Consider the following 26,757-nt stretch of genomic DNA (forward strand, 5'->3'; position numbering starts at 1 on the left):
ATTTCCCTCCCTCCCCAGCAGCTCTCCTTGCTTTCAGCATGTGTTGCTCCCGGCTCCGAGGAGTGAATTTTAACGCCTCCCCTGCTTCTTTCAGAGATGGCGGATTCCTATGCCTGTAAAGGTGGAAGGAAAACTGCAGGCTCTAACAAACCCGCTGCCAGCAAAGAAAGCAGGACAGAGACGAGGATAAACCCGCCGGCAGAGCTGCCCAAGCTCGGTAAGGAACTGGGTTTTTCATTTCTGCAGAGGTGGATGGGGCAGAGGGGACGAGCCCAGCAGCAGGGATTGGGGGGGGCTGCTGCCAAATGGAGGGGGTGTGAGTGCATTTGGTTTTAGCAAGACTCTGCCCCTCGTTTCGACCCACCGGCAAGGGCTGTGCCGGCCCAAAAAAGCCCCAGGCCCCCGGAGCTGCCGGTGGCCGGTCCCTGGGAACGGGAAGGGAGGGATGGAGACGGCCTCTCCCTTTAGCCAGGCGTGTGTCTGGCTTAACGAGATGGGTGTCTCACCGCCTATTTATCGTGTTGGTAGCTAAGTGTTACATCAAAGGACGGAAAGGCTTAAATGAGTTCAGACCATCTGCTATCTCCCGTGTCGTGGCCCCCGGGATGGAGGCTTGCGAGCGTACGAGGCCCGGGGGACCCGCTTGCTAAGGGCTGTCACTCTGATGGATAGCTGATTTCTCTATCCAGGAACCTCCAGGCCCGAAGAGATTTTTTTTTCTCCTGTCTATTTATGCTGGGCAGATCCCCTCTGCGGGTGCCGAGAGGCTCTCGCTGCCTTTACCTTGCTCACGGCAGCTCTGGACACCGACGGGTGCCTGCACCCGGGGCGAGGGTCAAACCCCAGAGAGGTACCTCACACCAGGCACCCAAAATCAGTGGCCTCAAAGGGAAAGGCGTGTGCCCTAAATGTTTCCCAAATGCTGCTCTTTCCTTGAGGCGCTTGAAGCCGTAATTGCAAGCAGAGGGGTGTAGGTTATTGCTGAGAGGAATGATCTCCAGCTGTCGGCAGCGTGAACGTACCTGTGTTCAGGAAAGTGTTTTTCCCTGCGCCAACTTTTATCAGCACCTTCAAAAGTAGAAAAGCCACCTTTTTTTTTTTTTAGCCCTTCCTTCTGGTTTAGGTGGACTGAAAGCGATGGAGTGAAGGACACTCCGTGATGAAGATATTTCATTGCTCTCCCTGGGAAGGTGCTGGAGGTGGAAATATCTGCCAGGGTTCACTTCATTGGGGTGAATTAGGCTTGATGTGGACTGGGGAGACAGAGGCCTCTCCTGGAGTCGCTTTGATGGCCCCTCCTTAGGTTGAGCACCCTGGTTGGGGCAGGGAGCATCCTTTCCAAGGCAGCTCTTGGTCCAGAGAAGCTTCATGTCCATGGGAAGGCCATCCCCAGTCCCCTTTTCTAAAGAGCATGATGTTTCCACCCCTCTGACTCAGTAACCTGTTGCAGGGACACACAGCCGTGGTGCCAGCCACAACACTGGGCACCGTCAGGTTCTTGTCCCCTGTGAGCACCTGGAAGGGTTGGGGTTTAGCACCAGCCGGTGGTTGGTAGCCAGGAGTGGGATACTGGGAGAGGAGGCATGTTTTCTGCTCCTTCCATCCCTGTCTTTGCTGTCCCCAGCCGGCAGCTGAGCAATGAGGGCAATGAGGGGCGGCTAAACTGGGAGCTCTGGTGTTTGGCACGAAACGTCCCGAAAAGCTTTGAAACTTGGTACAAGGGGTGAAAAGGAGAGGAGAGCTTCCACCTGAGCTTCTACACAAGCCATGACCCCGAACATGCGAGGCTCTGGGGAGCGCTGCCTGGAGGGGCAGGGAGGAGCTGCTGTGGAACATTTTGAATTTGGAATATTTGGAAGTGTTTAAGAGAGAAAGGGAAAACAGGGAGAGCGATAAGCAGGTGACTGCAGTGTTGTGAGCTTTTGCTGCACATCCTGTTTCATTTGATGGTTTTTCATAAACTCCCAACTCGTGGAGTGCCATTGATGTGCAAGAAACGTAGCTCCGTTTCATGTGTAGGGCGAGGCCCTCGCTTACACGAGTGTGGAGGAAAACCCTGGTCTGAGTGTGCACTTAGGAGCTTTGAAGAAAATACAAAATGCAGAGGGCACAGACATCCTTCTCAGGCACTCGCTGCGAATTTTGAAATGAAGCCCGTGCTGTTGCTCCAGAACCAGGGCGGTTTGGGGCCATGCTTGCAAAACCCTCCTCTATCCTTAGGGCCACGAGCCGTTTTGGGGCAGGAGCCAGGCAGGTAGGAGTCCAAACCGAACGGGGTGGTTTTGGGACAGCTTAAAGGCTGCCTTGCAGGGGGGGAGTGGGTAAGTAGCGTTTTAGGGACTTTTTATAGTGCATAAAGGTCACCACCTCCTGCAGACGAGGCCTTCTGGGCTCAAGGGATTCCCAAAGGATGCTACATCACCAAGGGATGCTTTTACGGGTATCAAAGTGGAGCAAACCAGCTGGCATGACTTCAGGGGACTGGAAATAAATGAGCCAACTGTCTTGTTTGCTATTTTACCCCTGGCTGCTGGGGCAGAAGGCATGAAAAGGGAGAGAGTGTGTGGTTCTGGCAGTGCCTTGTAGGTAACTGGTTGGCTTTCTGTTTGATCTCTCTCCCTTGTTCCAAAAAAAAATCCTGGATTGGCTTCCGAGTACAGCCAGTGCCAGGCTTGGAGCTGAGCTCTGGTTTCTCAGGAGCTGGAGGGATTGCCGGCTCAGCTTCCAGCCTCTTCTTCTTCCCTGATTTTCACCAGAGAAGAGTATTTTACAGGTTGAGTTTAGTTTTTTTTAATCTTATTTATCCTTTCCCAGCTGTTCTGGGGTTTCCTTCTCAGGGATGCTTTTTGGCTTGTTTCTGTTCTCACAGCAAATGGCTTTTATTCCCAGTTTATTGATTAAGCCCTCCCAGGTCTCAGCCTGAGCTTTCTGTACATGGCATTTCCCACTGGCCACTGGCCTCTATCCAGCTCGTCTTTGGGTTACACTGACCCCCAGCATCACTTAACGTTACAGTTTAGCCCTCAAAATGCAGCCTAAGGTCTGCCAGGAGCTCAGAGCCACGGGGGGACAGCACTGGGTGAAGGAAGAGGGGTCTTGCAAGGCTCCCCAGACCTGTGGGGTCACCAGGGTGCTCTGTTCCTGCTTGGAGAGATTAAAAGTTGGATGTGAAAGTGGATTGATTTGAACTGCCCTCAGCCCCTGCATACAAACCCTGGTGAAAGTTGGGATGTTTGTATCGCTTTGCTTAATCCATTTTGGGTATGAAATCAAGGAGTTTGGGGTCGCTGTGAGCCAAAGTGTCTGGTCTGGGGCCATCCCCATCCCTGCTGCTCTCCACGTGCTTGTCACATCCCCTGGGCTAGTGTTCTCCTGCAGCCCTGGGGCTGCTCAGCCACACTGGGATGCAGGCAAAGGGGATGGGGCATTTCTGTCCTCGACAGCCTGCCCAGGGCCAAGTGTGCTGACCTAGACACAGATTTCTTTTGCTAAGTAGCATCATTGTTGAAGGATTTCTTCCAACCCAAATGAAAGCATGGTTTTCCAAAGCAAGCCCTGGCTGTGCTGAAACTGCTTTGTGTAAATGAAAGGAGAGGGGTCGGCAAACACCAGGAGAAGCAGCCATCTCCTGGGCAGGTATCTGCAAGCGTAGGGGCTGTGCACTGATGTGCAGGGAGCTGGAATTACCTTCCAAAGGGGAACCTCTGTCTTTGCCAGGGCAGTCCAGAGCCAAGGTAGACCCCAAGCAGAGCGAGGGAGCCAGCTGGGCAGTGGGATTGTTGGGCAGTGGCTCCTTTGGCACGGCTGGCTGGGCAGCGGGAGACGTGTGCTGCATCTGTTCGCAGGAAATGCAACCAGTGACAAAACCGAAGGCAGGAAGAAAGGACGACCCAAGGCCGAGAACCAGGCGCTGAAAGACATCCCTGTAAGACCCCGTGCTCTCTGATCCCCGATCCCCTCCCTGCCTTGCTCCCTTTGACTTGCCCTTCGCATCTTGCTGCGCCGAGCGCTCCAGCCAGCCCCACTCCAGGGTTAAACCTGCCTTCCCGGTGGTTGAATCTTCAGAGCAGCCTTGTCTTGGGGTCAGGAAGATCTTGGTCCCGAACTCCCTCCATGCCAGCATCCAGCATCCTCCAAAACCCTGGTGGGGAACAGTACCCCCCTCCAGCCTTCCCTTCCCGGGGCTGTTCCCAGATGAGCTGGATTCTCTCGCAGCCACGTCAGGTTTGGCTAATGATCCGGCAGCACTGGTGAGGGGGTGATTTATTCCCCGCAGAGCTGTGCACTTTAATTCCAGCACAGTGGCGTGGACAACACGTAGAGCAGTTTGTCACGAGAATATGGCCATGTGGTGATTTACTGACTAGATGAAATGTGAGGTGGTTAAATCACCCGGGCGACTTCTGGCCTGATTTATTACCCAGCCTGGCTGTGAGCGCGTGTGTGCTCTGGGAGGCACAGCAAGGTAAAGTCTCGGGAGGAATCCTTAGCCTGTAGAGCCTGCAACATCTGTCCCAGCACCTCATGCTAGTGGAAATACTGCACTGAAACACAGCCCTGGGGTCCACTTTGCAGCTGCGTGGTGGGAAGGGGTGGACAGGAACGATCAGAGGTCCCATGTGCCTCCCCGGGTCCCCTCGGGATGCACTGGCGCACACCTGGACACGCGATGCTCTTCACTCAGCTATGTCTCTTGTTTCTTCTGTTGCCAGCTCCCCCTGATGAACCAGTGGAAGGACGAATTCAAAGCCCACTCCAGGGTGAAATGTCCCAATTCGGGCTGCTGGCTGGAGTTCCCCAGCATCTATGGCTTGAAGTACCACTATCAGCGCTGCCAAGGGGTAAGAAGACCAGAGGGCTGTCTGTCCTCTCCTGTGGCCAGCTCTTGCATTGCCATCTACAGGGTAAAGCCCCTCTTGGGCCTTAAATCCCACGAGAAAACGTGAGTTTGAAATGGGAGAGGGCACAGATGAGCCAGGGGCAGTTTGTGAGGTGTGTATGAGAGACTGGTGTCCCTCCAGCTCAGTGTGAGAACTAGCCTGGGGGGATCATGGACCATTGCTAGCTGTTTGGAGGGGCAGAAGGGTATTACACACGATTTGTGTTTGTGCCTACATGAAAAATAGCCTTTCCCTTTTATGGTCTAATGTCCGTGCTCACCTCTCTACCCCCACACAGGGTGCGATCTCAGAGAAGCTGACATATTCGTGCTCGTACTGCGAAGCTGCCTTCACCTCCAAAACCCAGCTAGAAAAGCATCGGCTCTGGAATCACTTGGACCGGCCAGTGCCAACCAGCAAAGTGGAAAACAAAGTGCCAAAGGCCATTGGGAAGAGCAGTGGCAAGAAAAGGTATCAGGCTGTGGCTGGGCTGCATGGTGGTGGTGGCGTAGGGATGGCTGGGAGAAGGGGAACGTGCCCACCTCCATTCCCATCATCTGGGCCGGCGAGGGGGGAGAGGTGTCAGGACATTTGTCTAACAACCCCTCTTTAAACAAGCCCTCTGTGCTTTGCCCTAGAGCTGCTGAGAGTTCAGCTTGCCCCACCATCCATCCCAAACAGGCAAAGACGGAAAAAGCCGTGGCCCAGGACCACGCCGAGAATGGCGAGTGCCTGGCGGAGAGTCGGGAGAGCAAGGAGTTTCAGATCGCAGCAGCCGAGGCGATGGCAGCCGCCACCCCCACGGCAAAGTCCTCGAGCGGCAAGGACGCCGTGCAGCAGGGGGGCAGCCAGGCCTCGCTGCAGGAGGAAGACCCCGAGAGGATGAAGCACAGTAAGATGAGAGCCCGGGGCTACGCTGGTTCAGGAGCCCAGAGAGGGGTGTCCCATGGGAAGGGGCTCTGCTCCAGCCAACGCTGCTGCGAGCGTCTCTCTTGAACGTACCCAAAGCCTTGTTTCAGCATCATGATAATTTGTGCCCCCCTCCCCCCCCAGTTTCTTGCAGCAGTGAGTTCCACGGGGAGTTACAAACTGGTTGTAGCTGTGGTAGAAGTATTTCTATAGGATATAGGATTGGAAATGGATTGAATTCCCCGCAGCACAGCGAGCTGCTGTGTCAGCCTGTCTGCCCTCACTGACTGGGGCAGTTTAAACCAGGATGGTTCTGGCAAACCCGTTTTCCTGAAGTATTGGGACAGGGTAAGGAGGCTCACTCTGCCCGTTACCGCTGCAGGGCTGGCAAGGATGGTTGTCCCCATCATGGCATGGGTTTACACTGTGTACAGCACCAAAGTGAGCCACCGCCAGCCACTTTGGCTGCCGAGGCTGTGGGAACCACATGGCTTTTGGCACTAGACAGAGCCGCCACTTCCAATCCTTGAATTAGCCCTGGGTACTACTATTTCTCCTGGTTTTGTGGGGTGCAAAGCAGCATCCTGTCACCGGTGGGTGGGTGCTTCCTTCGACAGCCCCTGTATTTCACAGTGGTAAAGGCCTCCTCAAGGTGATCCACTGCTGACATGGAGTGTATGCCCACCCCATGCCCCGGGACTGCTGAAGCCCCCCTGGCAGTACAGTTATTTGACCAAATCTCTCTCTCTGTTTCTCTCTTTTGAGTCAGGAAGGAAACAGAAAACTCCTAAGAAATTTACGGGGGAGCAGCCATCCATCTCGGGGACGTTTGGACTGAAAGGTAATACGGGGAACACTCTGGTCGGCTGTAGGGTTGTAGCTTCTCCCTGGGGCATTTTGGGGAAGCCCTTCCCCAAGAGCCTTCCCTGTGGTGGAGACAAGTGACCACCCGGAGCCTGGGGATATCACGCTGGAGTTGCTGGTGAAGGGTGTCATAGAGGGGATGAAAGGCAGCAGCAGAGCTGGCACTGATAGCAACCCTGTCAGCTCTGCGCAGGAGCCTGTTGTTGGGAAATGAGGGAAGAGAGGAAAGGATCTGGCTACGTCCAGCTCCAACACAAAGGTAACGAGCTGCTGACACAAGCGAGACATGAGAAACATCATCTCATCATCATCCCACCGTCCTGGGACGTCACAGTGTTTCCAATGGCGTCGAGAAGGATTTCTGCTGCGTGGAAAGGCTGGGTGACGCATCCGTCCCTCCGACATTGTCTCCAGTGCTGGTCGCCCACATGCAAGAAGATGAATTCCAGGGGGAAGAGACGTGTTACTGGGATGTTTTCTGAGAGGAGGCTCAGGAGTTGGCTGCCTCAGCATGACAAAGCGAGAGCGAGTGGGACTGTGGTCATGCTCCGTAAATACACCTGGCTGGGCTGGAGAGGAGGGAGGAACCCTGGAGCATCCCTGGCATGAGAGCAGCTGGATTTGGACTGGCCATGAAATTTGTTCAACCAGGGAAATAAAGTGGATTTCCAGGCACTGCAGGAGGCAGCACCTTCCAGTACAAGAGGCACTCCGGGGAGAGGCACTAATGGCTTTGAAGGAATTAAACACTTACCAAAGAGCAGGCTGGATGCGGTCTCTGCGATTTCCTGTCCCCTGGTTCCTGGGAAGTCTGGGGTTGTTTCCCTTAACTTCCCCACAGAGGCACTGCCATAGACTGAAGCATCTGCTGTGGGTTCCTCGAGAATAAGCTGGTCCCCTCAGTGACCCACTGCCTCAAATGGAGCGTGAAGATGGGGCAGGCATTTGCTGACATCCCCCTGGGTTCAACGCAGCAGTTCGCTCCCCAAGAACAAGGGTGCCACCAGCCTGTTGTGGGGTGCTGTCTCCTTTCAGACCCTGGGTTTGCAAGAGCCACGACCCACAAATTCAGGGACAGGTGGACCTTTGCAGGGTGGGTGTGGATCTGACCCTGGCACTCACCGTGTGGCCTCCAGCACCTTCTGTGGAAGCACAGGCACAGGGGTTTGGAGGGGTGGACCCAGGAGGGAGCCTCCCTCCTCTTCGCCAGCCTTTCCAAAGCATCTTGTGCAAGTTGTGTTTGATCTGCCGAGGGATTCTGTGCAGCAGAGGGGAATCGGGCAGTGCTGCCGCTGCCAGCATGTCCTCAGCATGTGCTGAGCCTCCTCCTGCTCGCTTGGCCCCGCTCAGCGCAGGGAGGATGCTTCCGTGGCTGGCAGGGATGCCTTGAGCAGGCTGAATGGGAAGTACAGGCTTTGCCTGTGTAGGGATGAGGCATGGACAAGCTGGATGCACTCGGGAGACGCTGGCTGAGAACCCTGCCTTTGAGTTTCTCTCCGCTTCCCAGGCAGCCTTGGTGACAGTCACCAACGACCCAGGGGGCTGCGTCAGGTTTCCTCTTGCCCGTGTGCCTGTCGCCTGGTCACCCTTCTTCTCCTGTTTCTTCCTGACCCCTTCCAGCACCCAGCGGGACCAGGAGAGACCTATGTTTATTGTGACAATTGTCTACAGGTCCAGGGACAAAAGGTCCTGTGGGATCTGGTATGAGATCCCAGAATTTGCCCTGTTTTCTGAGAGGGACCCCAGTTCCTTGGACTAAGCAGTTAGACAGCATTCCAGTGTGAGTTCATCAGCAGGACCATCGCTTTTCCATCCTGAATTTGCTGTTCCAATTTCCCGTTTTAATTTCTTGCAAAATGCCCTTTTGCCTCCTCCCCAGCCTGTCTTCCCCGCAGTCTGCCTGCTAGAAGCACCCTACCCCGCTTTGCTGTGGTGTTTCTTTAGTTCATAAACTGTCTGGGTTGGGGGAAATTATTCTGTTTACAAAATAACACAAGCTGTTAGGATATTGCTTGTCATAATTATGGACTTGATCCTACATATACAGCCTTGGCAGATCTACAGCCAACTCGGGTCAGAGGTAGAGACTTTTTACCTGCTAAATGCAAGTTGTTCTGAGGGTGTTAAAGCAAGTACCGAATAAAAATCCCATTCCTCTACAGGTCTTGTCAAAGCAGAGGACAAGGCGAAAGCCCATCGAGCCAAGAAGCTGGAGGGGAGCACCAACACGGAGGAGCTGAAAAAGAAACCTCCAGGAGCTGGTGTGAAGAAGGAAACAGCTGTGCATCTACCGGCAGGTGAGGCTGCTGGAGGCAAAGCACAGGCAGCAGCTCTGCTTGTAGCTTAGCTGTGCATCAGTTCAGTCCTGTGCTCTGCCCCGAGCCACCACGGTCCCCACCTTCACGCCACGTCATGGTCTCCGCCTTCACCCACAGCTAGTGGTCCCCACACTCCTCCTGGCCCCGCGGGCTGTTTGCTGGGTGTTTTCTAGTAGATTTGTGAGCAAAAGCAGCCCAAAATCGAGAGTAGGAGCACGCAGCTCTTGTCCTTTTGAGGTTTATCACACGTGACAACAGCCACTGCTCCAAAAATACTGGTATAGCCACAATTGACATCCCAAAAAGGGTACCCTACCTTCATTTCACTGCCAGGGCAGACCGCTGTGAGCGTGGGGACATGGTAGCCAATTTCTGGTTCCACCTGGCGTCAGTGTAACCGCAGTTTGGGTCAGTGTCTGGGATGATGGCGTTTTTCTAACACCATCTCGGTGAACGATACCGGTGCATAACTCTGGGCGCAATTATGTCTTCTCCGAGGTGCAGCCTACACCCGAGCACAGGTTGCTGACTTTCCTCGGGAGCTCTGACAGCAGGAGGAATGCAGGATGTGCAAGATAAACACAGCTGCAATGCCTTACACTGCTTTCAAATTCAAATAAACCACTCTCTGATCTCACAACCATGCAAAAGCATCCAAATAAACAGACTTGGCGGATTTTATTCAGACTGAGCTTCCCTTGCTGGAAGCCCAGCACTGTTCTGCTGAGAACACGGCGTGAACTCTGGACCTGGGAGCAGGTTTTGCCCCACGTATTTCTTATTTTCGGTGTTTTTCAAGCCAGTCACAGCCATTCAAATAAACAGATGCCTGGAAGCTAGCGCTCCCCTCACTGCCTGTGTGTCTGCCGGGAAGAGGAGTGCCAGGGAAGCTTTCCAGGCACACGTCCGGATGGAGCCTAGACGCTCGCTCACCTTTGTTTCATTCCCGCTAATTGTTTTGGTTTGGCAGGGGGTAGTTACTCCATGCGGGGCAAGATGAGATGGCTGAGGGCATCATCCTGTTTTAACTCTTAGTGTGCAGGATACTGGCGGGGCTGGAAAGGTGAACCCCCTTTTCCCCATGAAGTGCCAAGAGGTCGGGTAACTCCACGTAAAGTGATGCAGGGACCCAGTTTGCTCAGGCAGCTGCAGGAGGCGTGGGGCAGGCAGAGCTCTAAGTGCCTGCGTGGTTTGTGCCTGGCTTGGCCCGTCCCTGGGAGAGTATTTCTCTTGTTTTAACATCAGGAACTTTTCCCAATTGAGTGCTTTTCAATGTAGCAAACCAAAGCTTATGACAGGGCTGTCGTCCGCTGAGCAGCCCGGGCAGGTTGCTGTCTCTGCGGCTGGGTGTAACACCTCTGTAACTCCTCTCCCTCACCAGTAAACCCTGAGGACCAGTGGCAGCGAGAGATCAGCGAGAAGGGAGAAGTCTCCTGTCCAACCTGCAGCGTTATAACCAGGAAAACTATTGTGGGGCTCAAAAAGCACATGGACGTCTGCCAGAAAGTAAGGATTTGCTTTATTCAGTCACGCACTTATGGATTTTGGAGGGGAATGGACGTGTACACGTGCCACTCATAAATGCATATTGGTGCTCCTAAAACCAGTTTGATAGACCACTTGCTAGTCATCTTCAGAGAGCTGGCAGCCTCGCATCAATTCAGAGGGATTTGGACACCTAATTCTTAGCAATTCTGAATCCCTTTGTGGTCTGGGCCCCTTGCCCCAGTGTTTCCAGCAGAGTTGGGTATTTCTAGTAGCTAAACGAATAGTTTTAAGGCTGGAGAGATGGAGTTGTTTCTAATCTGGCCTCCTCCGGAGTCCTGGCTGTTGGATTTCGCTGTGTGCCCGTGTCTTGCATCAGGCCAGATAAATTGTGGTTGAATGAGAGCACGTCTCGGGGAGACACCGAGCATGGATGTGCTCGGGCAGGCTGTCAAGACGCAGGAGTTCGGTAATGGCGCAGTGAAGAATTGTCTCTCTGCCACGCCGCCATCCATCAGAGCACAGGATTACGTCTTCATCCGTCACCTGGCGCGGTGCAGAGCCATCGCCACAGAAAGCCAACGTGGGATCGATGCCTCCCGCTTTGAAAATATGTGGCTCGGCTTTGATTCCACATTAATTTTCTGTAAATGCCTCCTCAGCCTTTGCCTCACTATTTATACAACAGTGGGAGGCTACTCTCCCTTTCAAACCCTGTACTACATTGATGCAGGGCAGAATCCTGCCTCCTCTGACGTCTTCCTGGCCTCAGCGGAGTGGGGATCTTGGCCATCACTGCTCCTATCTCCTGTGCTTTGGAGTGTGTCCCAGGCCAGGCAGGCTCCACGCAGGCTGCGCAGTGGCCAGTGGCCCGCTGAGCAGGGCTCTGCCGGAGCAGCCAGGCCTCTCTTCTCCACTATAAATAGGCCAGTGGATGTTCAACCCAGGAATCGGGGCACCAGCCCAAAGAAGGGGTCACCTCCCGCTCTTGTCACCCTTTCCCAGGGGGCACGGTCCTTGCTAGGGCTGGCCATGCCACACCAGGAGCTGGGCTGCTTTGCAGCATCCCTACCAGAGCAGCCTGAGGTCCAGGGAATTCAGTCCCCAAGCTCAGGGTACGTGATCACATCTCTCAGCATTTCATCTTGGAGATGAGCCTGTGGTCCATCCTTAGCGAGGCCCTGCTGCTACAGCCACCGTGTTTCCCCATCAGAAGTGACCCTGGGGTGCGGGCACCCTCTGAGCTTGCTCTCTGCTTTAATGACTGAAGTATTTCTTAGCTGGACAATGGGAAAAAGGATATGCAGGCTCCCAAAACTCTTATAAAACAACAGAAATTGGTTTCTCCATTCCTTGCTTGTCACTGAGCAGTCTGTTTCCTTTGGTATTGGAAAGGAAATAAGGGATGGGGATGGTTGCAATGTGCTTGGGCCTGAAGATGAGGGCAGGTATATCCTCCTGGTGTCCCAGGTGGGAGGGCTTGTTAGAATATGGACATGGCGTGTTCTTCAGTGTTGACCGGAGGAGTAAGCCCCAAATTGGCTGATGTTGGTGTCTGATGAGTCGAGCTTTTAGCATCTACCTTGCTAGGGTGAAGTGCTTAGGTTCTGGAACAAGTTCTGGTACAAGTGAGACAATCCCAACTGGCTGCAGTGAGTTTATTCTTCATTTTCCCAGAGTTCCAGGATGAGGAGGGATTTGCAGCTCCATCCTCATTCCCTCTCCAGCTTCTAGTCCAGGCTTGATTGAAGGGGAAGCGGTGAAGGTGGAGCATCAGCCAGGCAGGAGGAGCAGGAACAGTCGCAGCCACCCAGGCACCAGCTCCCTGTCGAGACATCCTGTCTCTTGGTTCCCAGAGCATTCACCTCCTGAGTCAATAAATTCTGGTACCTGCCCCAGCAAGTCACAATTTGCTTACTCACTTTGCAGGTTCCCCTTGTACCTCCCTGTGTGATTTAATGCATCCCCTTACACACTCAGGAGGCCAAGTCGGGTCAAACAGCAGAGCAATATGAGGCGGGAAGTCTTCTGCTGTGATCGTGTCCAGCAGCGTCTTAATTCCAAACAGCCCAGGCGCCCAGAAAGCCTATCGTACGCCAGCATCTGTCAGAGTTAATAGGGCTGCAGAGCACAGTCCGCTAACATGTTGGTAGATCAAAGCTTCTCCTCTTTCCTAACCCTTTAACAGGAAGACTGAGACACCAGGTCCAGATGTTTCCAGCCAGTGGGGCTTTGAATCTACATCCAAAATGGAATATTTTCTGAAAATTGGGCATGTGGGTTTGATAACAATATCCAGGACAGCAGAGAGAAAGCTCTGAGCTGCAGGCTGGGATTGGGATGGGGGACAGGGACTCTGTGTTGCCTGCTTGGATCCCACCGCTGGGTACTGCTGCAGCAAAGGCTACCCCTGGGGCTGATCGACGAGCAGCAGCAGCCATTGGAAAAGTGAACGGTGAATCGTGGCCTCCGTGGTGACTTCCCTCTAATTCCCTCAGCTGCAGGATGCCTTGAAGTGTCAGCACTGCAAAAAACAGTTCAAGTCCAAAGCTGGGCTGAATTACCACACCATGGCTGAACACGTCAGCAAGGTAAGAGAGCTGGGCTGCTCTCGGCCCGCGCCTCGTTTCTCGATGCAGATGCAGAAGACGAAGCAGTCGGCACCCCGTCTTTGCAAAGAAGGGATTCACAACGCCATCTTTGCAGCATTTCACATACTCCTCAGTCCAGACAGTAGCCTTCCGCCTTCCCTGCCGAGCAAAGCCGTTCCTTCCCTGGCAGCTCGTTAGGCTCGTGTTGATCCCTAGAAATAGAGCAGAGAACTGGAAAAATAAAACCAGATTTCAAATCTCAGAACGGGGGAAGATTCGGTGAGTACGGTGAGGCAGATTTGGAGTGGCAAAGCTCTGCCCTCCAAAACTGCGCCCACAAATCTGGGACTGATGGGTTCTGCCTTGCACGAATCTCAAAATCTAGTCTTTAATTCTCCACCATGCGTGTGAGAAGTAGTCGCAAAATTTATCACGAATAAAATCTGGCAGGCACCGATTCAGATGCTGTTCTTAAAAATCCAGTCACATACGTCTCCGAGATACCAGGGCAAGGCATAACCGCATTTCTACCTGTCCTGTGCTTACCAGTTGTGACTTGTCTTTTACCTGTGCATTAACCTCCTGCTCTTCAGTCTGGCTGGTGAGTCCTCCGTGCAGGAACTGCTCCTGGGTTTCTCAGCTGGCCCTTTGGGTGCAAACACAGGAAAGGCACAAGCAGGGGGAAATGCAGCTCTTCTAACGAGAGGTTCCCCCCAGCCAAGGGCAGCTCCTGCGAGGCAGAGGTTTGCCACCTACTCCTGGCACAGAGGACATGAGTAAATGGTTGACTCTGTCGCTTCTGTTACTTCCTTGTTTCCAGCCTGTTCCTGTGGAAACCGCTGGACTTGGTGAACAGGAAGAGCGGGAAAGGCTGAGGAAAGTGCTAAAGCAGATGGGAAAACTGAAATGCCCCAATGAGGTACGAGAACAATTCCTGTTTCTCGTTCTGTGAGAAGGTGGAAGGAGTGAGTCCTCAAGCAGAGGGGGATGCGCGCTCTCCCGGCATCCCTTGGTGTCCTCCTGACTTTTCTGCCTTAGCTCAGCCATCCTGGTCCCCATTCCTGGCTCCGTGCGCTCCGGCGACGGGCCGTCCCGGCAGGAGGGTGGGCGCAGGGCAGGTTGAGGAGTGCTGAAGGGCAGGTTCTGCCTCCTGAACCCAGGAAGGGGCACAGCCGGCACTGGCATGTGCATAGCGTAAAACTAAACCAACCCCCCCTGAAAAACGGTCACGAGCCGGTTGCAGACAAGTCACCAACAGGTAACTGGGGCGTGTGGCAGAGGTTTGTCCCTGCGGATGCTTTACTCTCTGCGCTGGCAGTGCCTTCCCAACGCCTTCCCCTTCTGCTGCCTGCTGTGCTTCTGTCCAGGGAGCTCTGTCAGTGTGTAGGTGGCGCCGGGGACGGGGACTGCCCCCGTGTCCCTCTGTGGCACTGTCGTGTCTGTGCATGGCTCTTTGGGGGAGAGGGGCTGGTTGGTGTCCCCCCATCACTCTGAGGGGACGGGTTGGCGAGGCTGCTCTTCTGAGGGGGCTCCTCGGGATGTGTTTCTCCCTGGAGCGATGGTACCCTGAATGTTTTTATCATGGGGACATGAAGCCCCAGCCCTCCGTAACCCTCCCCTTCTCTCCACAGGGCTGCATGGCCAACTTCTCCAGCCTGATGGGCTACCAGTACCACCAGAAGCGGTGTGGGAAGCAGCTTGCTGAGGCTGACAAACCTGTCTTCAGCTGTCCACACTGCGCCAAGAAGTACAAATCCAAGGCCGGTCACGATTACCATGTGCGGTCAGAACACACGGCCTCAGTGAGCCCCCCGGACACTTCCGCAGCCCGAGGAGCGGGGCCATCCCCCCCTGGGAGTGACAGCAGAGCTGCGGAGCCCGTGAGCAGGACAGAGCCAGGCAGGGCCGGGCCGGGCAAGGCAGGTGCAGACATCAGACCGATGTTCTTTTTCTCCCTCTCATCACCACGCGTGTGTGTCAGGGGGGAATTGGGCTACAGCCCCCTCCACCCCTCCAAAAAAGCAACATGCTGCGTTTATGGGAGCGGAGCGGTCGGCAGCGTTCCCTTTCCTTGGTGTCCACGGGGCTGTGCTCTAGCCCACCCCGCATCCGTGCTCTGCAGGGAATAAAACCAGAGCTCAGCAGGCACCGGCTGCTTGCCAGCGCTGGGGTGGCAGGATCCGTCCCTGGGGAGCATCCTTTTCTGTTCTGTTGATCCCTACTGACAGTGCATCCAACCCTAATAACTCCCTAACTCTAATAAATGGAGATGTTTATACACGTGGGAGCGTTGAAAGGATGCAATCAGTCTAACGCCTGGCTGTCTGCTGGGCTGAAGGAGGCGGGGGGGCTCCCCTTGTTCCCATGCTCAGGGACAGAGGCACGCGGGTGTCACTGCAGCCTCCCCCCTGCCCAAAGCAGGTCTGAAAACACACATCCCAAATCCCAACAGCACCCCCAGAGCTCACATCTTCTCCCCTTGTCATGCTATTTCTGACTCCATCTCTCTTGCAGCCGCCAGAGGAGGAGCCAGAGGTGAAGCCAGAGCCTGGCCCCATAGAAGATTTCGAAAGGACCCCGAGCGGCCGCATCCGTCGGACGTCGGCCCAGGTAGCCGTTTTCCACCTTCAGGAGATAGCGGAGGACGAGCTCGCCAAGGATTGGACCAAGCGGAGGATGAAGGATGACCTGGTGCCTGAAACAAAGCGGGTGAGAAGCCTTTATTTCTCCTTTTTCTTTGCACTCGCTGTACACAGCGATCCTGGGATGCCAGCGTGGCCCCAGCTGGCTGAGGGCTCATGTGTCTCATTTTCTGTGCCTTAAATCAATTAGCTGCGATGGCAAATTTATTGCTTAAGAGCCCACCCAGCACAGGCTGAGCCCCAGTGGTCCTGGAGGCTCTGTACAAGCCCAGGAGCAGGCAGATTTGCCTTTTCCACTGCCAGGACCCAAATCTAAACGGAGCAAAAGGTGGTGCTTTGTGGGCAGTGGAGAGATCAGAGTCCAGGCCAGAGGATGTTGTGGAGGGAGGTGGGTTCTCAGCAGTGAAGCAGCGGCTGGCAGCCAAAAGCAGCACGTGAGGAGAGCAGAGGTGGGATCTGGAATGATCTCCTTTGCGCTGTGAGAGAGCAAAGATGCCCCAGGTGGAATTTCCTCCCTTCCATGTCTCTTTTTGTGGGCTTCCCTGGAGGTGCAGGCCCTGCAGCATCTCTGGAACAGAGGAAGACAGAGCGGGGAGGCAGGGCTGAGCCCCGTGGTCCCCAGCAGCGATGCGCACGTGGCCTGGGGCTGTGGGGTGTGCGCAGCGAAAGTCGCTGCCCTGGCAGTCCTGAGCTCCGTGGAGGCATTGGAGTAACACGTTAAATCAAACACCCCTCCCAGCTGTGGGAGGAGGTGATTCCTGGGAACGTCCCAAAGCTGAAATTCCCTCCAGGAACGCTCGTTCTGGACCGTAAAAGGAATAAAGCAGTGGTAAATCATAAACCTTTTCAGTGTAAAAGGGAAAAAAGAGAAGGAGTCGGAGTTTTTTAATCCTGTGGTCAATACTTTTTTGGCCGGCACTGGGGCTCAGCGCAGAGCTGTCCTGCAAATCTCTGCCCAGGCTGTAGCGTTTTTCCTGATCAAGTAACACTGCAGTTGGGTACCAGGCCTTTTCCTTGCTCTGAACAGTTGGGCATCTCTTGTCCAGTGCTCCAAAATTCACCCTGGGCAGAATATTGGGCACATGGCGAGGATGGGAGTGAGGAGCAGAGGAAGCTTTGCCCCAGCAGGAGTGTGGCGATGCCTCTGCCATGAGCAGAGCACAGCACAACCCCAGCCCAAAAGACCTGCCTCAACCCAGGAAAACAGCCCGAGTCCCAGAGCCAGCCTGGAGAAGCGATGCAGATTGTCCCAGGAAAATGGGTGACAGAACAGCAGAGCTTTAGCCAAAGTGCCTGTCCCGCGCTGTCCTGGCACATATGTGCTCTCAGAAGTGCCACAATCATCCTGCAGAGACCTGGAGGAGCTCAGCCTGGCTCAGCTCCCAGTCTGCAGGCGGTGGGCAGCTGAAAAACCAGCACACAAACAAACCAGCATCTTCTTTACCCTCCTTGGCATCTCGGTGAGGTGACTGGCACAGAAGGGGGTCCAGCCACGGTGCTGCCGTCTGCCTTGGAGCAGAGCTGGGGGGTTTAGGGCCAGAACTGGTTGTAAACTTTTTATTTCCCCAATGCTTGGTGGTGATGGTGGTTTCCAGATGTCTTCAGCTGCAATGCGTTTATAGCGTAAAAAAATCAAGCCGAAAGTAGCTGTTTCATTTCAAATAGTGTGGGAGGAGAGGTGTGGTACTCTCTTCTCCCCCCTCCAGCCTCGGCGTTTGCATTCCTCTCTTTCCTCCTTGAATTCCTCCCCTTACTTTTGACTTTGGGTATTTTCTGTTTGAATTGAGGGAGCAGCCCAGAGTCCCAGGCCAGGCCAAGGGGTCCATGTGCAGGCTGACATTCAAAGGAATCGTAAAGGTCTCAGCTGCTGGCATAATTGCTCCGTGAAACGCCGTTTGTGGTGGTGGGTTTTTTTATGAGACGTTTCTTGCGTTCAGAGTCTAATTGTTTAAGTTTAATTGAGCCCCATCTCTGCGCTAAGGAACAAAGAGAATTGCTATGAGGTTGGCGGGAACAGGTTTGCGTTGAAGATGAGTGAGGGGGGAGCTGGACCGTCTCCCAGGTGGTAAAACAAGGCTCTTGGGCAGGAGGATGGGACCTCGGGTCCTGCGCGGGCAGCTCTCCCTGCCTGTGCCACCCGTGTGTCACACAGATGGATTTCGGAGGAGGTCAGCACAGTGGGCGAATATGTACGTAGCTGTGAGTGTGCCTGCGGGTGCGTCTTGCAGTGACTGTCACGTTCCCTTGACAACGCTCTAAAATATAATCTGTTCAGTCTATGACTTTTTTTTTCCTCGACGAGTGATGCTGGAAGGAGGTGGGAGGCAGGTTCTGCCTGGGGAGGCTGGTGGGAGCTTGCTGACTTCAGCACGCTCTGTGCTGCTCCGCTGAGCAGCGTCTTGCATCGCTCAGGACTGCTCTTCGTTTACAAGTTGCTTCAGTTCAGGGTGTGGAGAAAAACCCCTCCCGACTGGGAGCGACTCAAAACGCACCAGCATGCGCCCAGTTTGACCCTCTTACAGCCCCTGAAATAACCCTTCCCTCCAAACTGGCTTGGGCTGCGCTGGCAGGACAGCTCTGTGGCGGGTCCAGCCCCAGGCAGCACGGGAGGCTTGGAAGAGCAGGCAACGTCCCCACGTCCCCGTGCCACCGCCCCATCGAGCGTGTGTGGTGGCCGTCCTTCCGAGGGAGCTACAGCCCGGAGCCACTAGAGCAGCAGGAAGACAAACACCAGTTAACTGTGACCGGGGCAGCGGGGCTGATGGTTCCCAGAAGAGCCACCTTCTTCCCATGGGCCGCATCCAGCCATCGGGAGTACGATGCTGGACCCGCAGGACCCCTTGCTGGCTTGGACCTGGAGAGAGGTGGGATGCCAGGGATCGGTGGCAGATTTCAACTGCTCCTGCACCATCTCAGCTACACCTGGGAATTTCCAAGATCCCAGAGGAACGGACACTTCCCAGCTCCGCTCTGTAACCAGGGATGACGGGATGTACCTGGACTTGCTGAGCGCAGGACCCGCTCTGTCCCCAGGCTCTCCAGTTACCCGCCATGGTCCCGGCAGTCACCGTGGATTTCCAGGGAGCTGATGAAGAAAGCTAACCCTCCTCTCCATCCCTTCTCCAGGCAACAAAGCTTTTCCCCAGGGGAAGGCAAGCAACTTCTCAGCAAGCCCAAGGGATATGGGGGTTTGCAGCCCCTCGGCAGCCGTGGCCCCGCTGCAGCCCCTGCGCCATGGCTTGCCCTCGTGGCCACGTGGCAGCCGGTCCCAGCTGGGGAGAGGGACTTTGGGTTTGGATCCTGTTGGTGGCCCGCGGTGGGATGCATTCGCCTTTCCCCGGGAGGACGGATTCCTTCGCACCAAAGCAATGGCATTAGAATAAACGATTGCTGCTCAGTCCCAGGCCCTGCGCTGCCTTCATTCTGCGCTAACCAAATCCAGCATTTCTAAATATACACTGGAGTCTTATTTTCTCGCTCCGATCTTTATTTGCCTCTGGATAAGCTGAAACAGATGGGTGTTTCACAACGGCCGCTTGCTGGGGATGTCAGATGGGGAAGGGCACACCCCTGCTGCTTTTCTGGGAAAAATCCCCTTTCCAGAAGCTCCATGAAGATGTTGCCGATTCTCCAACCTTCCTCTGGCCTTCGCTGGGGCCATCGCCTGCCCGTGAGCAGTCTCGGGGCTGCAGAAGAAGGAGCGAGAGGCCGGCAGGCTGTGGTGGACTCTGGGATCTGGCGGAGGATGATACCTGATGCCCTTACACATTTTGGAGGCTGAACTGAGAGGAACAGCCTCATCAAGCAGAGGGAAGAGGTATTTAAGAGGCAAGAGGGGAGAAAACACCATGGAAATCCCACGGTTTCATGGTGTGATGCTTTCCCTGTGGAGCTCGAGGTGGGGTGGCTTGTTTGAAAGTGCCACCAGCTCTGTGCCAGAGGTGGTGGTGGGCCCAGGCAGCCCCTGTGCAGGCAGAGAGGGATGCAGAGCTCCTCAATGTCTGTGGGGTGCAAGAGCACCCCATTTGCCCCTACGGCTTGGGGTCTGGGTGTTGCTGCAGGGCTGGGGACAGCCCTGGAGGCTGCACATCCCCGTGGAGCCTGGGTGCTGCGTGGCAGGGTGATGGGGTCCAGAGTGAGGGGCTGCCAGAGGCCAGCCATAAAGCTAAAGGGGAAAAGTTGTCTCCAGGCTTGAGTTTTTAAGAAAACCCATGCTGGAACCAGGGTAAATTCCAGAGCAGAAGAGCCTGGCTTGAGTTTGTCCCCAGAAACAATGGCCCTGCGATCCGGGCGGGAGCCAGGCTGAGCCCTGCGGACTCATGTCACTGATGGGCCAAACCAGATCCCAGCTCCGGCTGTGGACCTGGATGTCAGCAGGGCTGAGTCCATCCTTCCTCCCCTTGCTCGGCAGTGCCGGCGTGTTGTGACCCCGCCACCCGGAGCTGCATATGGGACCCGGCTGCCATCCAGCGCCCCGGGGTGTGTTTTGGCTTCGCCTCCCGGACGGCATCAGCCGTGGTTTCCGCGGGGCGATGGGAGAGCCGTGCCTCGCGCTGGGGACCTCGGTAAGGCTTCATGGGGAGTTTGTTGGCCGGGGCTGAGGCAGCCCGCATGGTTCTCATTTACTGCGATATATTTTGGGGAAGGGGAGAGCTGTCTAGGGAGCGGGGAGGATTGAAATATGAAAGTTTAATTAAATAAAACTGTCAGTCAAAGAAAACAAGCCTTCCCACCCCAGCATCCTTCGACTGTTCAGAAGAGATGGGCTGCGGCCAAAACCAGTTGTAGTCGTTTAATGATTTGGCCCTGAAGATTTTCACTTACAGGCTGTTTGAGGAAAATAAATGGAAGAAAAAAATAAAATATTCCATGCCTGGGGCTCCCTCTTAATAGAGACATAAAGATGACTTTGACATTCCCCGAACCGCAGCGCCCCGGGAAGACATGGGATTTGCATGTTATTGTGCAGGGCTGTTGGAGGAGAGCGGGGAGGGATTTTTCTCTGGAGTGAGAAGCCAGAGCAGCGGAGTCCGCATCTCTGAACATCCCCCCTCGTCTCTTCCCCGGGGACACGCGGAGGGAGAGGTTGTTGCTGGGGCTGTGTGCGGTTACCGTTAATGTTTGCTCGTTCATGGGATTGATTGGTTTTTAATTAAGGAGGCCGTTTGGCATCTCAGCTCTCAGTATCAATGACAAAAAGGGACTCCTGTGTTCTCCCCCGGAGGTGGCATTGCCTTCCCCAGGCGGGGGACCAAGCGGTTGGTAGATGCACCATCCCAGTGCTTCAAAGAGCTCTGCTGGCATCTCCCCCAGCTGCGAAGCACAGCAGAGGAGCAGCACACTGGGACTCGGGAGATTTTTCCACATCTGTCCTTACCAGCCTCCGTAGGGCTGTTTTGCAAGGCCCTTTGCCCTGTCCCTCGCGCGGTGCCCAGCTCTCCCCGGGCTCCCTTCTCCTCCAGCCGTACCCCGCCACGTGCCGAGGTAGGGGCTGCGGGGGCTTGCGGATCGTTTAAATTTGGGTGGAAACGGGTGTTGGTGTCTGAGCCCTCGCTGGGAGCTCCCCGTTGCAGGGAGGTTTGGGAGCAGCCTGTTTGGGAGAGCCGGACAAAGGCAAATTTGCAGTTTTATCAGCACGTTCAGGAAAAATCACAGCAGGGTAAGAAATCCAGGCAGCCCCTTCCCTGCCGTGTCAGAACGCTGAGCTCTGTATCCTTGGGGCAGGTTTCAAAAGCAGAGCGTGGGTTTGCACCTCTCTGCGAACGCCGTTTGTCTGTGCATCCTCCCCGGGCCAGCACGGATGCGACGATGCAGCCGTGTCCTGCGCTCGGAGATGCAGAATGTGCTCGGGTACCCACGTCCTTTCTGTGCCACGGGTGAGCTCACCCAGCCCGGCTCCCGCTTGGGGCAAGCTTGAGGCTTGGGACCCAAGGAATGTCCGTCGGTCGGGCTTGGGGTTGTGCTGGCGTGGTCGTGTAGCAGGCAGGCAGCTCAGATGGCCCGTGTCCCCTCTGGACCTTGCCACGGTGGCAGGCGAGGACCTCAGGTAGGGCCCGGGACAGTGGGTGGGAGGCAGAGAGATGCCGCGGCCGCCTTTGCTTGTGCCGAACATGCAGGAATGGAGTTGGGAAGGCCGGTCCGCTATGCTAAAACCTCAGTCGTTAATAAAGTGGTAATTAAAAGCACTTGGAAAGAGCAGCCCTGCCAGAAGGAGAGGCAGAGACACAAGAGCCTTTCATTGTTCAGCGGGTTGTGCCCATTCATGGGTGGAAGGCAGCCATGGAGGCTCTTGGCGCCCGTCCCCCCTGCCCAGTGTGCGGGGTTGTTTATTCTCCCGGTTATGAAACGCGGCAGAAGGGGCCGTGCCAACACGATGCACCGAAAACGCTGGGTCCGGGCCTGGCCCCTCCATGGGGCACGGACGTGGGATTAGAAGCAGGAGCCTCCCCTCTCACATTTGCCAGGGCCACGTGGAGGTGGCTGCGGCGCCGGGGGCTCCAGCCCTACTCCTTGCCCACAGCCACCTCCTAGCCCGGTTGTCACCTCGCCGGTGGCACAGCAGCGGGCAGAGCCACCCCCCTGCTGTGCGGTGCCCAGGTGGGGGGAGATGACATCTCTGGGGGAAGCCTCCCAACTAGTTTTCAGCTCCGATTCACTTCTCCTTGGGGGAGGAACAAGACCCATGTGAAGAGCAAGGACTCCACCAAGGACCAGACTGGTGTGTGCCGCTCTGCTAATCGTCTTCTATTGTTTGCAGCTCAATTATACCCGTCCGGGGCTTCCAAAGCTCAATCCCAGGCTGCTGGAAAACTGGAAGAATGAAGTGAAGGAGAAGGGCCGCATCAACTGTCCCAACAATGTAAGGACCGTGTCTGTTCTTCTGCAGGCTGGCTGGTCTTGGTCTGCAGGAGGAAAGGGAAGTTTTGGGGCAGAAACCCACCAAAGCCAGGTTCTTGTTGGGCCCCAGATGAAGTTGGCAGTGATGCTCAGACCCTGGTTTCACCTCCTCTCCCTGAGGTTGCTGCCGTGCCTGGTTGAAGCGTGTCCCACCTTTGGGACCCTCCTGGTGTGCTCAAGCCACTAGGCTTGGGGACCAGGTTCCCCAGGTGACCTTGGGCTGAGAGTTCAGCGTTGCCCAGTTTGGGCTCTGGAGCTGCCTTTGGGAAGCTCCCAAGGTGCGGATGGAGCGAAGGCTCCACGCTCTGTGCTTGAGAGCCTTTTTATGCAGAGAACCTGCTTTTCCCAGGGTAAAGCCAGGGCTGGTTTTAAGCCTTTTTTTTTTTTTTTATACAGCCCCGGGACTGGCAGAGACCTTGGGGACATGATGCGTGTGCTTCATCTCTCTGTAAAGCGCAGCCTTGGCCTGAGCTCGCGGGGAGGTGAACTCCACCCTCGTGCTGGGGCCGTTGATTTATCATCTGAAACAAAGCCTTGCTAATGGGAGTTTTGAACGGGGCTGTTACCGCAAGGCCGGGGGAGACGCGCTGGCTAATTAATGTCATACACAGGCACTTTGAAAAGACATTGCTCAGAAACTGGTCATGCTGCTGCCCGGGTGATTTCTCTTCTCCGTTAAGCGTCTGCTGTGGCTCCAAGAACTCCTGTAGCCCAGCAGGAACCTCCCCACTCCTCACAAATGTACGTTTTCCATGGAGACATTTAGGGGAGACATTTTTCAGCCCGTTGCAGAGGGATGTGGCCACATGACTCCCATTAGCACTAATAGGAAACGTGTGACCAGAGCCCTCCGCGTCTCGCAGAGCATTAACCTCACGCTGCTTAGCCTGGACCGGTGGCCTTGACACAGCGGGCTCCTGGCCCCGGCACGGAGGAAGGCAGGGAGACGAGGTGGGGGGGGATCATGGCATCATCAAAACCCTGCTTTGTCTCTTCCCACAGTGCTGTGAAGCCATTTACTCCAGCGTCTCGGGGCTGAAAGCTCACCTGGCCAACTGCAACAAGGTAGGTCCCTGCTTTTACGGTCTTGGCTTGAAGGTAGAGTTGGGGTTTGGTTTTCTCTCCCCCCTGGCTTGTTTGGAAGCAACAGGCCAAGGGGACAACGGCACGGGTTAGAGGATCATAAGCATTGAGAGGGCTGGCCAAGCAGTGCCGCTGGCCATCGAGTTATCACCGCTCAGCCCGTTGTCACACCATCCCGGTCCAGCCACTCGCCCTCAGCACCGTCCTCCTGGGCAGGATCAAACCCACAGCTACAGGCGGAAAAGCTCCGAGCTGAGCAGATGTGATGGAGGGGCTTTAGCTGCCACCCCAGCCTTGGAGGAGGGGTCTTGTCGCACAAATGTCTCACCCAAGGGCCCAGACCTCAAACACACCGAGTGCCTCGGAGGTGGGACAGCGGGAGCGAGCCCTTCTGCCTCACAACCTCCTGCCTCAGTGTCCTCGTCCCCCAGCTTGACTCTTGCAGTCCCCAAGTCATTCACGAGCCCTTGGCTACCCAGCGTGGCCAGCACCTCGCACGCAGCCACACATCGACGACAGCAGCTCAGAGCCAGGGAGCTGGGCGTCGGAAGCTGGAGGTTTCCCAAGGCAGATGGGAATCGGGGAGTCTTTCTCCACTGATTTGGGCAGCCCTGCAGCTCTTCTGGAAGCCCAGCAGCTTCCCCAGCTGGAGGGACACCGGTGCGGTGCCTCTCGGGGACGGAGCCGAGACTGGGAATGGCAGAAGGTCTGTGCAGAGACCGGTGGCCTCTCGCTCGATAGAACGGCGACGCTGCCGGCTGCAGTGAGCTCCGGTGGCCCGCAGCCGCCACGGGGGAGGGACCGGGAGCTCGGCGTAGGTCCCTTAAATTGGAACTGAGTATGAGCTGGTAAAGCTTTATACCCTGAAACGCTTCCAGCTGCAGCTCCCATTGAATGGAGCTTCCAGGAGGCAGCTCCAATCCATACCCCGTGGTTATTAAAAACACAAACTCCCGCGCTCCTCCAGCGCTAGCTGGAACGTCAACCCCTAATGAGATCATTTAGAAAATGGGCTGCAGAGATCCGGCAGAAAAAGCTGTATTTATGCGGGACAAAAGTGCAAACACGGGAGATGAGGGCAGTTCCTTCGCTAGCACGGCCTGAAGCGCGGGCTCTGAGAGAAAACGCAGCCGTTTTTTGGCCGGTACCGTGCACAGAAAGCAGCCAGGCTTTTGCACGAGTGTTTTCTTTAACCGCAGAGCTGCATCCTCAAGGTCCAGCGAGTCCAGCAGAGCCGGGGCTGGGTGTTTGGGGTTGAGTTTGCTGCTTCGTGTGTCTCCCCCCCCCACCCGCTGCTGTCAACAGGACTCTTGCCCTCGCGGAGGGTTTAGTTTTGGGATGGATACGTGTCCCACCAAATGTGGTGTGTCTTGCACGGCCCCTCCTGAGCTGCGCCACGATCTCCGCTGTAAAACCCCGCAGAACTGGTTAAAATACATCAATCCTTATCGAGAGCGGAGGATGCTCCCAGACAGCACCCCAGCCTCGGCGGGGATTGATGTGCTGAGGGGATTTTTGCACGAGTATTTCTGAAACCAGGCCTGCCCTCGTCCTGCCAGTCCCTGAAATGAAAGACCTATCTGACTCCAGATTTACAGCCCGGAGCCAGCTATGGAGAAATTCCCAGGGAACATATATATTGCCTGGAGGGGCCCATCCATAAACCCCTCGTCAATAGAGAGCACATTATCTCCCCTGTGCCTTGAACTGCGGCAGAGCCGGGAGATCAGTCATCCCCACAAGGGCTCTAATGACAGAAATCCAGCAGTCGCTGCCTGTCTTTGACAGCGTAAAAGGAAAATTAGGTGAGTCTGTTGGACATAAATTAGGTGGCGGTTCAGTCCCGGGAGATCGCAGATCTGCTGACAGCGAGGAAATGGGACGACCGGCCCCGTCAGCTTCCCACGCACCCGGGGACACACACGGTGTCAGTGGCACCGTAACAACCGGTGCTGGGGATGCACAGGCGGCAAAAGCTGCCCCTCGCTGCCCTCCGAGCTCACAGGACCTTTGATGCCTGGCACCAGTGGCTGGAATTCACGGCGGAAGATGCGGTTCTGAGCTCCTGGCCCAGGACTGAGGGCAGGCAGAGATCCGGTGTTTTAGAAATGAGTATTTTTTGAAGTTCAAGCATCAACCTCCCTTCACAGAGAGGGGAGCAGGGTGGGGGGAGCCACCCCCACCCCCCCCCCAGGGTGTTTTTGACTCTGCCTGGGGCTGCAGGAGGATGCTTTGTCTTGCAGGGGGACCACTCGGTGGGCAAGTACCGCTGCCTCCTGTGCCAGAAGGAGTTCAGCTCCGAAAGTGGGGTCAAGTACCACATCATCAAGGCTCACTCTGAGGTAAGGAAACAGCTGGACATGGTCCGGATTGGTCCCTGCTCCAACACCCCTCTTCTCAGGCTGCCCCATCCATCCCTGTCTGCCGAGAGCAGAGCACAGCAGCTCCCCACAGCATCAGCAATGCTGTGACAGTCCAGAGGGGACCTCCCTGTCCCCCTTTGAGTCCCCAACACCCTCAGGCTTGTTGTAGCTGCTCAGTGCTGGCCATCTTTGTCCTCGGGGAGGCAATGCCAGTGGGGCGTGGGGCGGTCCAGGCTGGGGCAGACGAGGCTGGTGGCCGGCCCCAGGATGGTCACTAACCCCCATGTCACCCCCTGGACAGAACTGGTTCCGAACCTCCGCAGAGGCCAGCCGGAAAAAGAAAAGCAGGGAACAGCTCTCTTCTAGCAAAGAGGAGAAAAAGAAAAGCACAAGCGGGAAGAAAAGGGGAAGGAAACCCAAGGAGAGGCCTCCGGAACCGTCCCTGAAGGGCAGAGAGAACGTGGCAGCAAAGACTAATCACAAGAAAACGCTCGAGCACTGGGAAGGCTCCCGAGGCAGCCCCGACGGGGACGAGCGCATCCCCAAGCCCCCGAGCCAGCGCAAGGGGGGAGCCAGCAAGATGCCCGAGAAATGAGCAGCTCAGAGACTCGTCTCCGAGGATTCGTTTACAGCCCAGGGTAACAGGGTGGGGGTCTCTCCCAGTTTTCTGTGCCCCCCCGTCCCACGTCCCGTCCCCCCCCACCCTCCACTCACCCCCTTTTTAC

General features: G+C 55.7%; 1 protein-coding gene across 3 annotated transcripts; it reads left to right on the plus strand.

Moving 5' to 3' along the window:
* Positions 1 to 96: 96 nt before the first annotated feature.
* ZNF512B (zinc finger protein 512B) lies at positions 97 to 26,757 on the plus strand. Of its 3 annotated transcripts, XM_074156951.1 has the most exons (16): positions 97 to 217; positions 3,846 to 3,925; positions 4,713 to 4,841; positions 5,179 to 5,351; positions 5,519 to 5,772; positions 6,559 to 6,630; positions 8,816 to 8,950; positions 10,353 to 10,477; positions 12,955 to 13,047; positions 13,868 to 13,966; positions 14,679 to 14,966; positions 15,562 to 15,756; positions 22,447 to 22,548; positions 23,589 to 23,651; positions 25,913 to 26,011; positions 26,334 to 26,757. In XM_074156951.1, exons 1-16 carry the CDS (start codon positions 97 to 99, stop codon positions 26,625 to 26,627), a joined length of 2,322 nt encoding a protein of 773 aa, XP_074013052.1. In that variant the 3' UTR covers positions 26,628 to 26,757. The 3 variants fall into 3 exon arrangements, with proteins under 3 accessions (XP_074013052.1, XP_074013054.1, XP_074013053.1); XM_074156953.1 differs by lacking the exon at positions 13,868 to 13,966; XM_074156952.1 differs by lacking the exon at positions 12,955 to 13,047.

The sequence above is a fragment of the Numenius arquata genome, chromosome 12 (assembly GCF_964106895.1).
Source record: "Numenius arquata chromosome 12, bNumArq3.hap1.1, whole genome shotgun sequence".
In the NCBI taxonomy this organism is placed as follows: Eukaryota; Metazoa; Chordata; class Aves; order Charadriiformes; family Scolopacidae; genus Numenius; species Numenius arquata.

Bases quoted from the DNA above. Each gene is read 5' to 3' on its own strand.
- ZNF512B (XM_074156951.1), top strand. From the start codon at position 97: ATGGCGGATTCCTATGCCTGTAAAGGTGGAAGGAAAACTGCAGGCTCT. The intron at 5,773-6,558 runs GTAAGATGAGAG...CTTTTGAGTCAG, and splicing joins CCCCGAGAGGATGAAGCACA to GAAGGAAACAGAAAACTCCT. The intron at 23,652-25,912 runs GTAGGTCCCTGC...TTTGTCTTGCAG, and splicing joins ACCTGGCCAACTGCAACAAG to GGGGACCACTCGGTGGGCAA.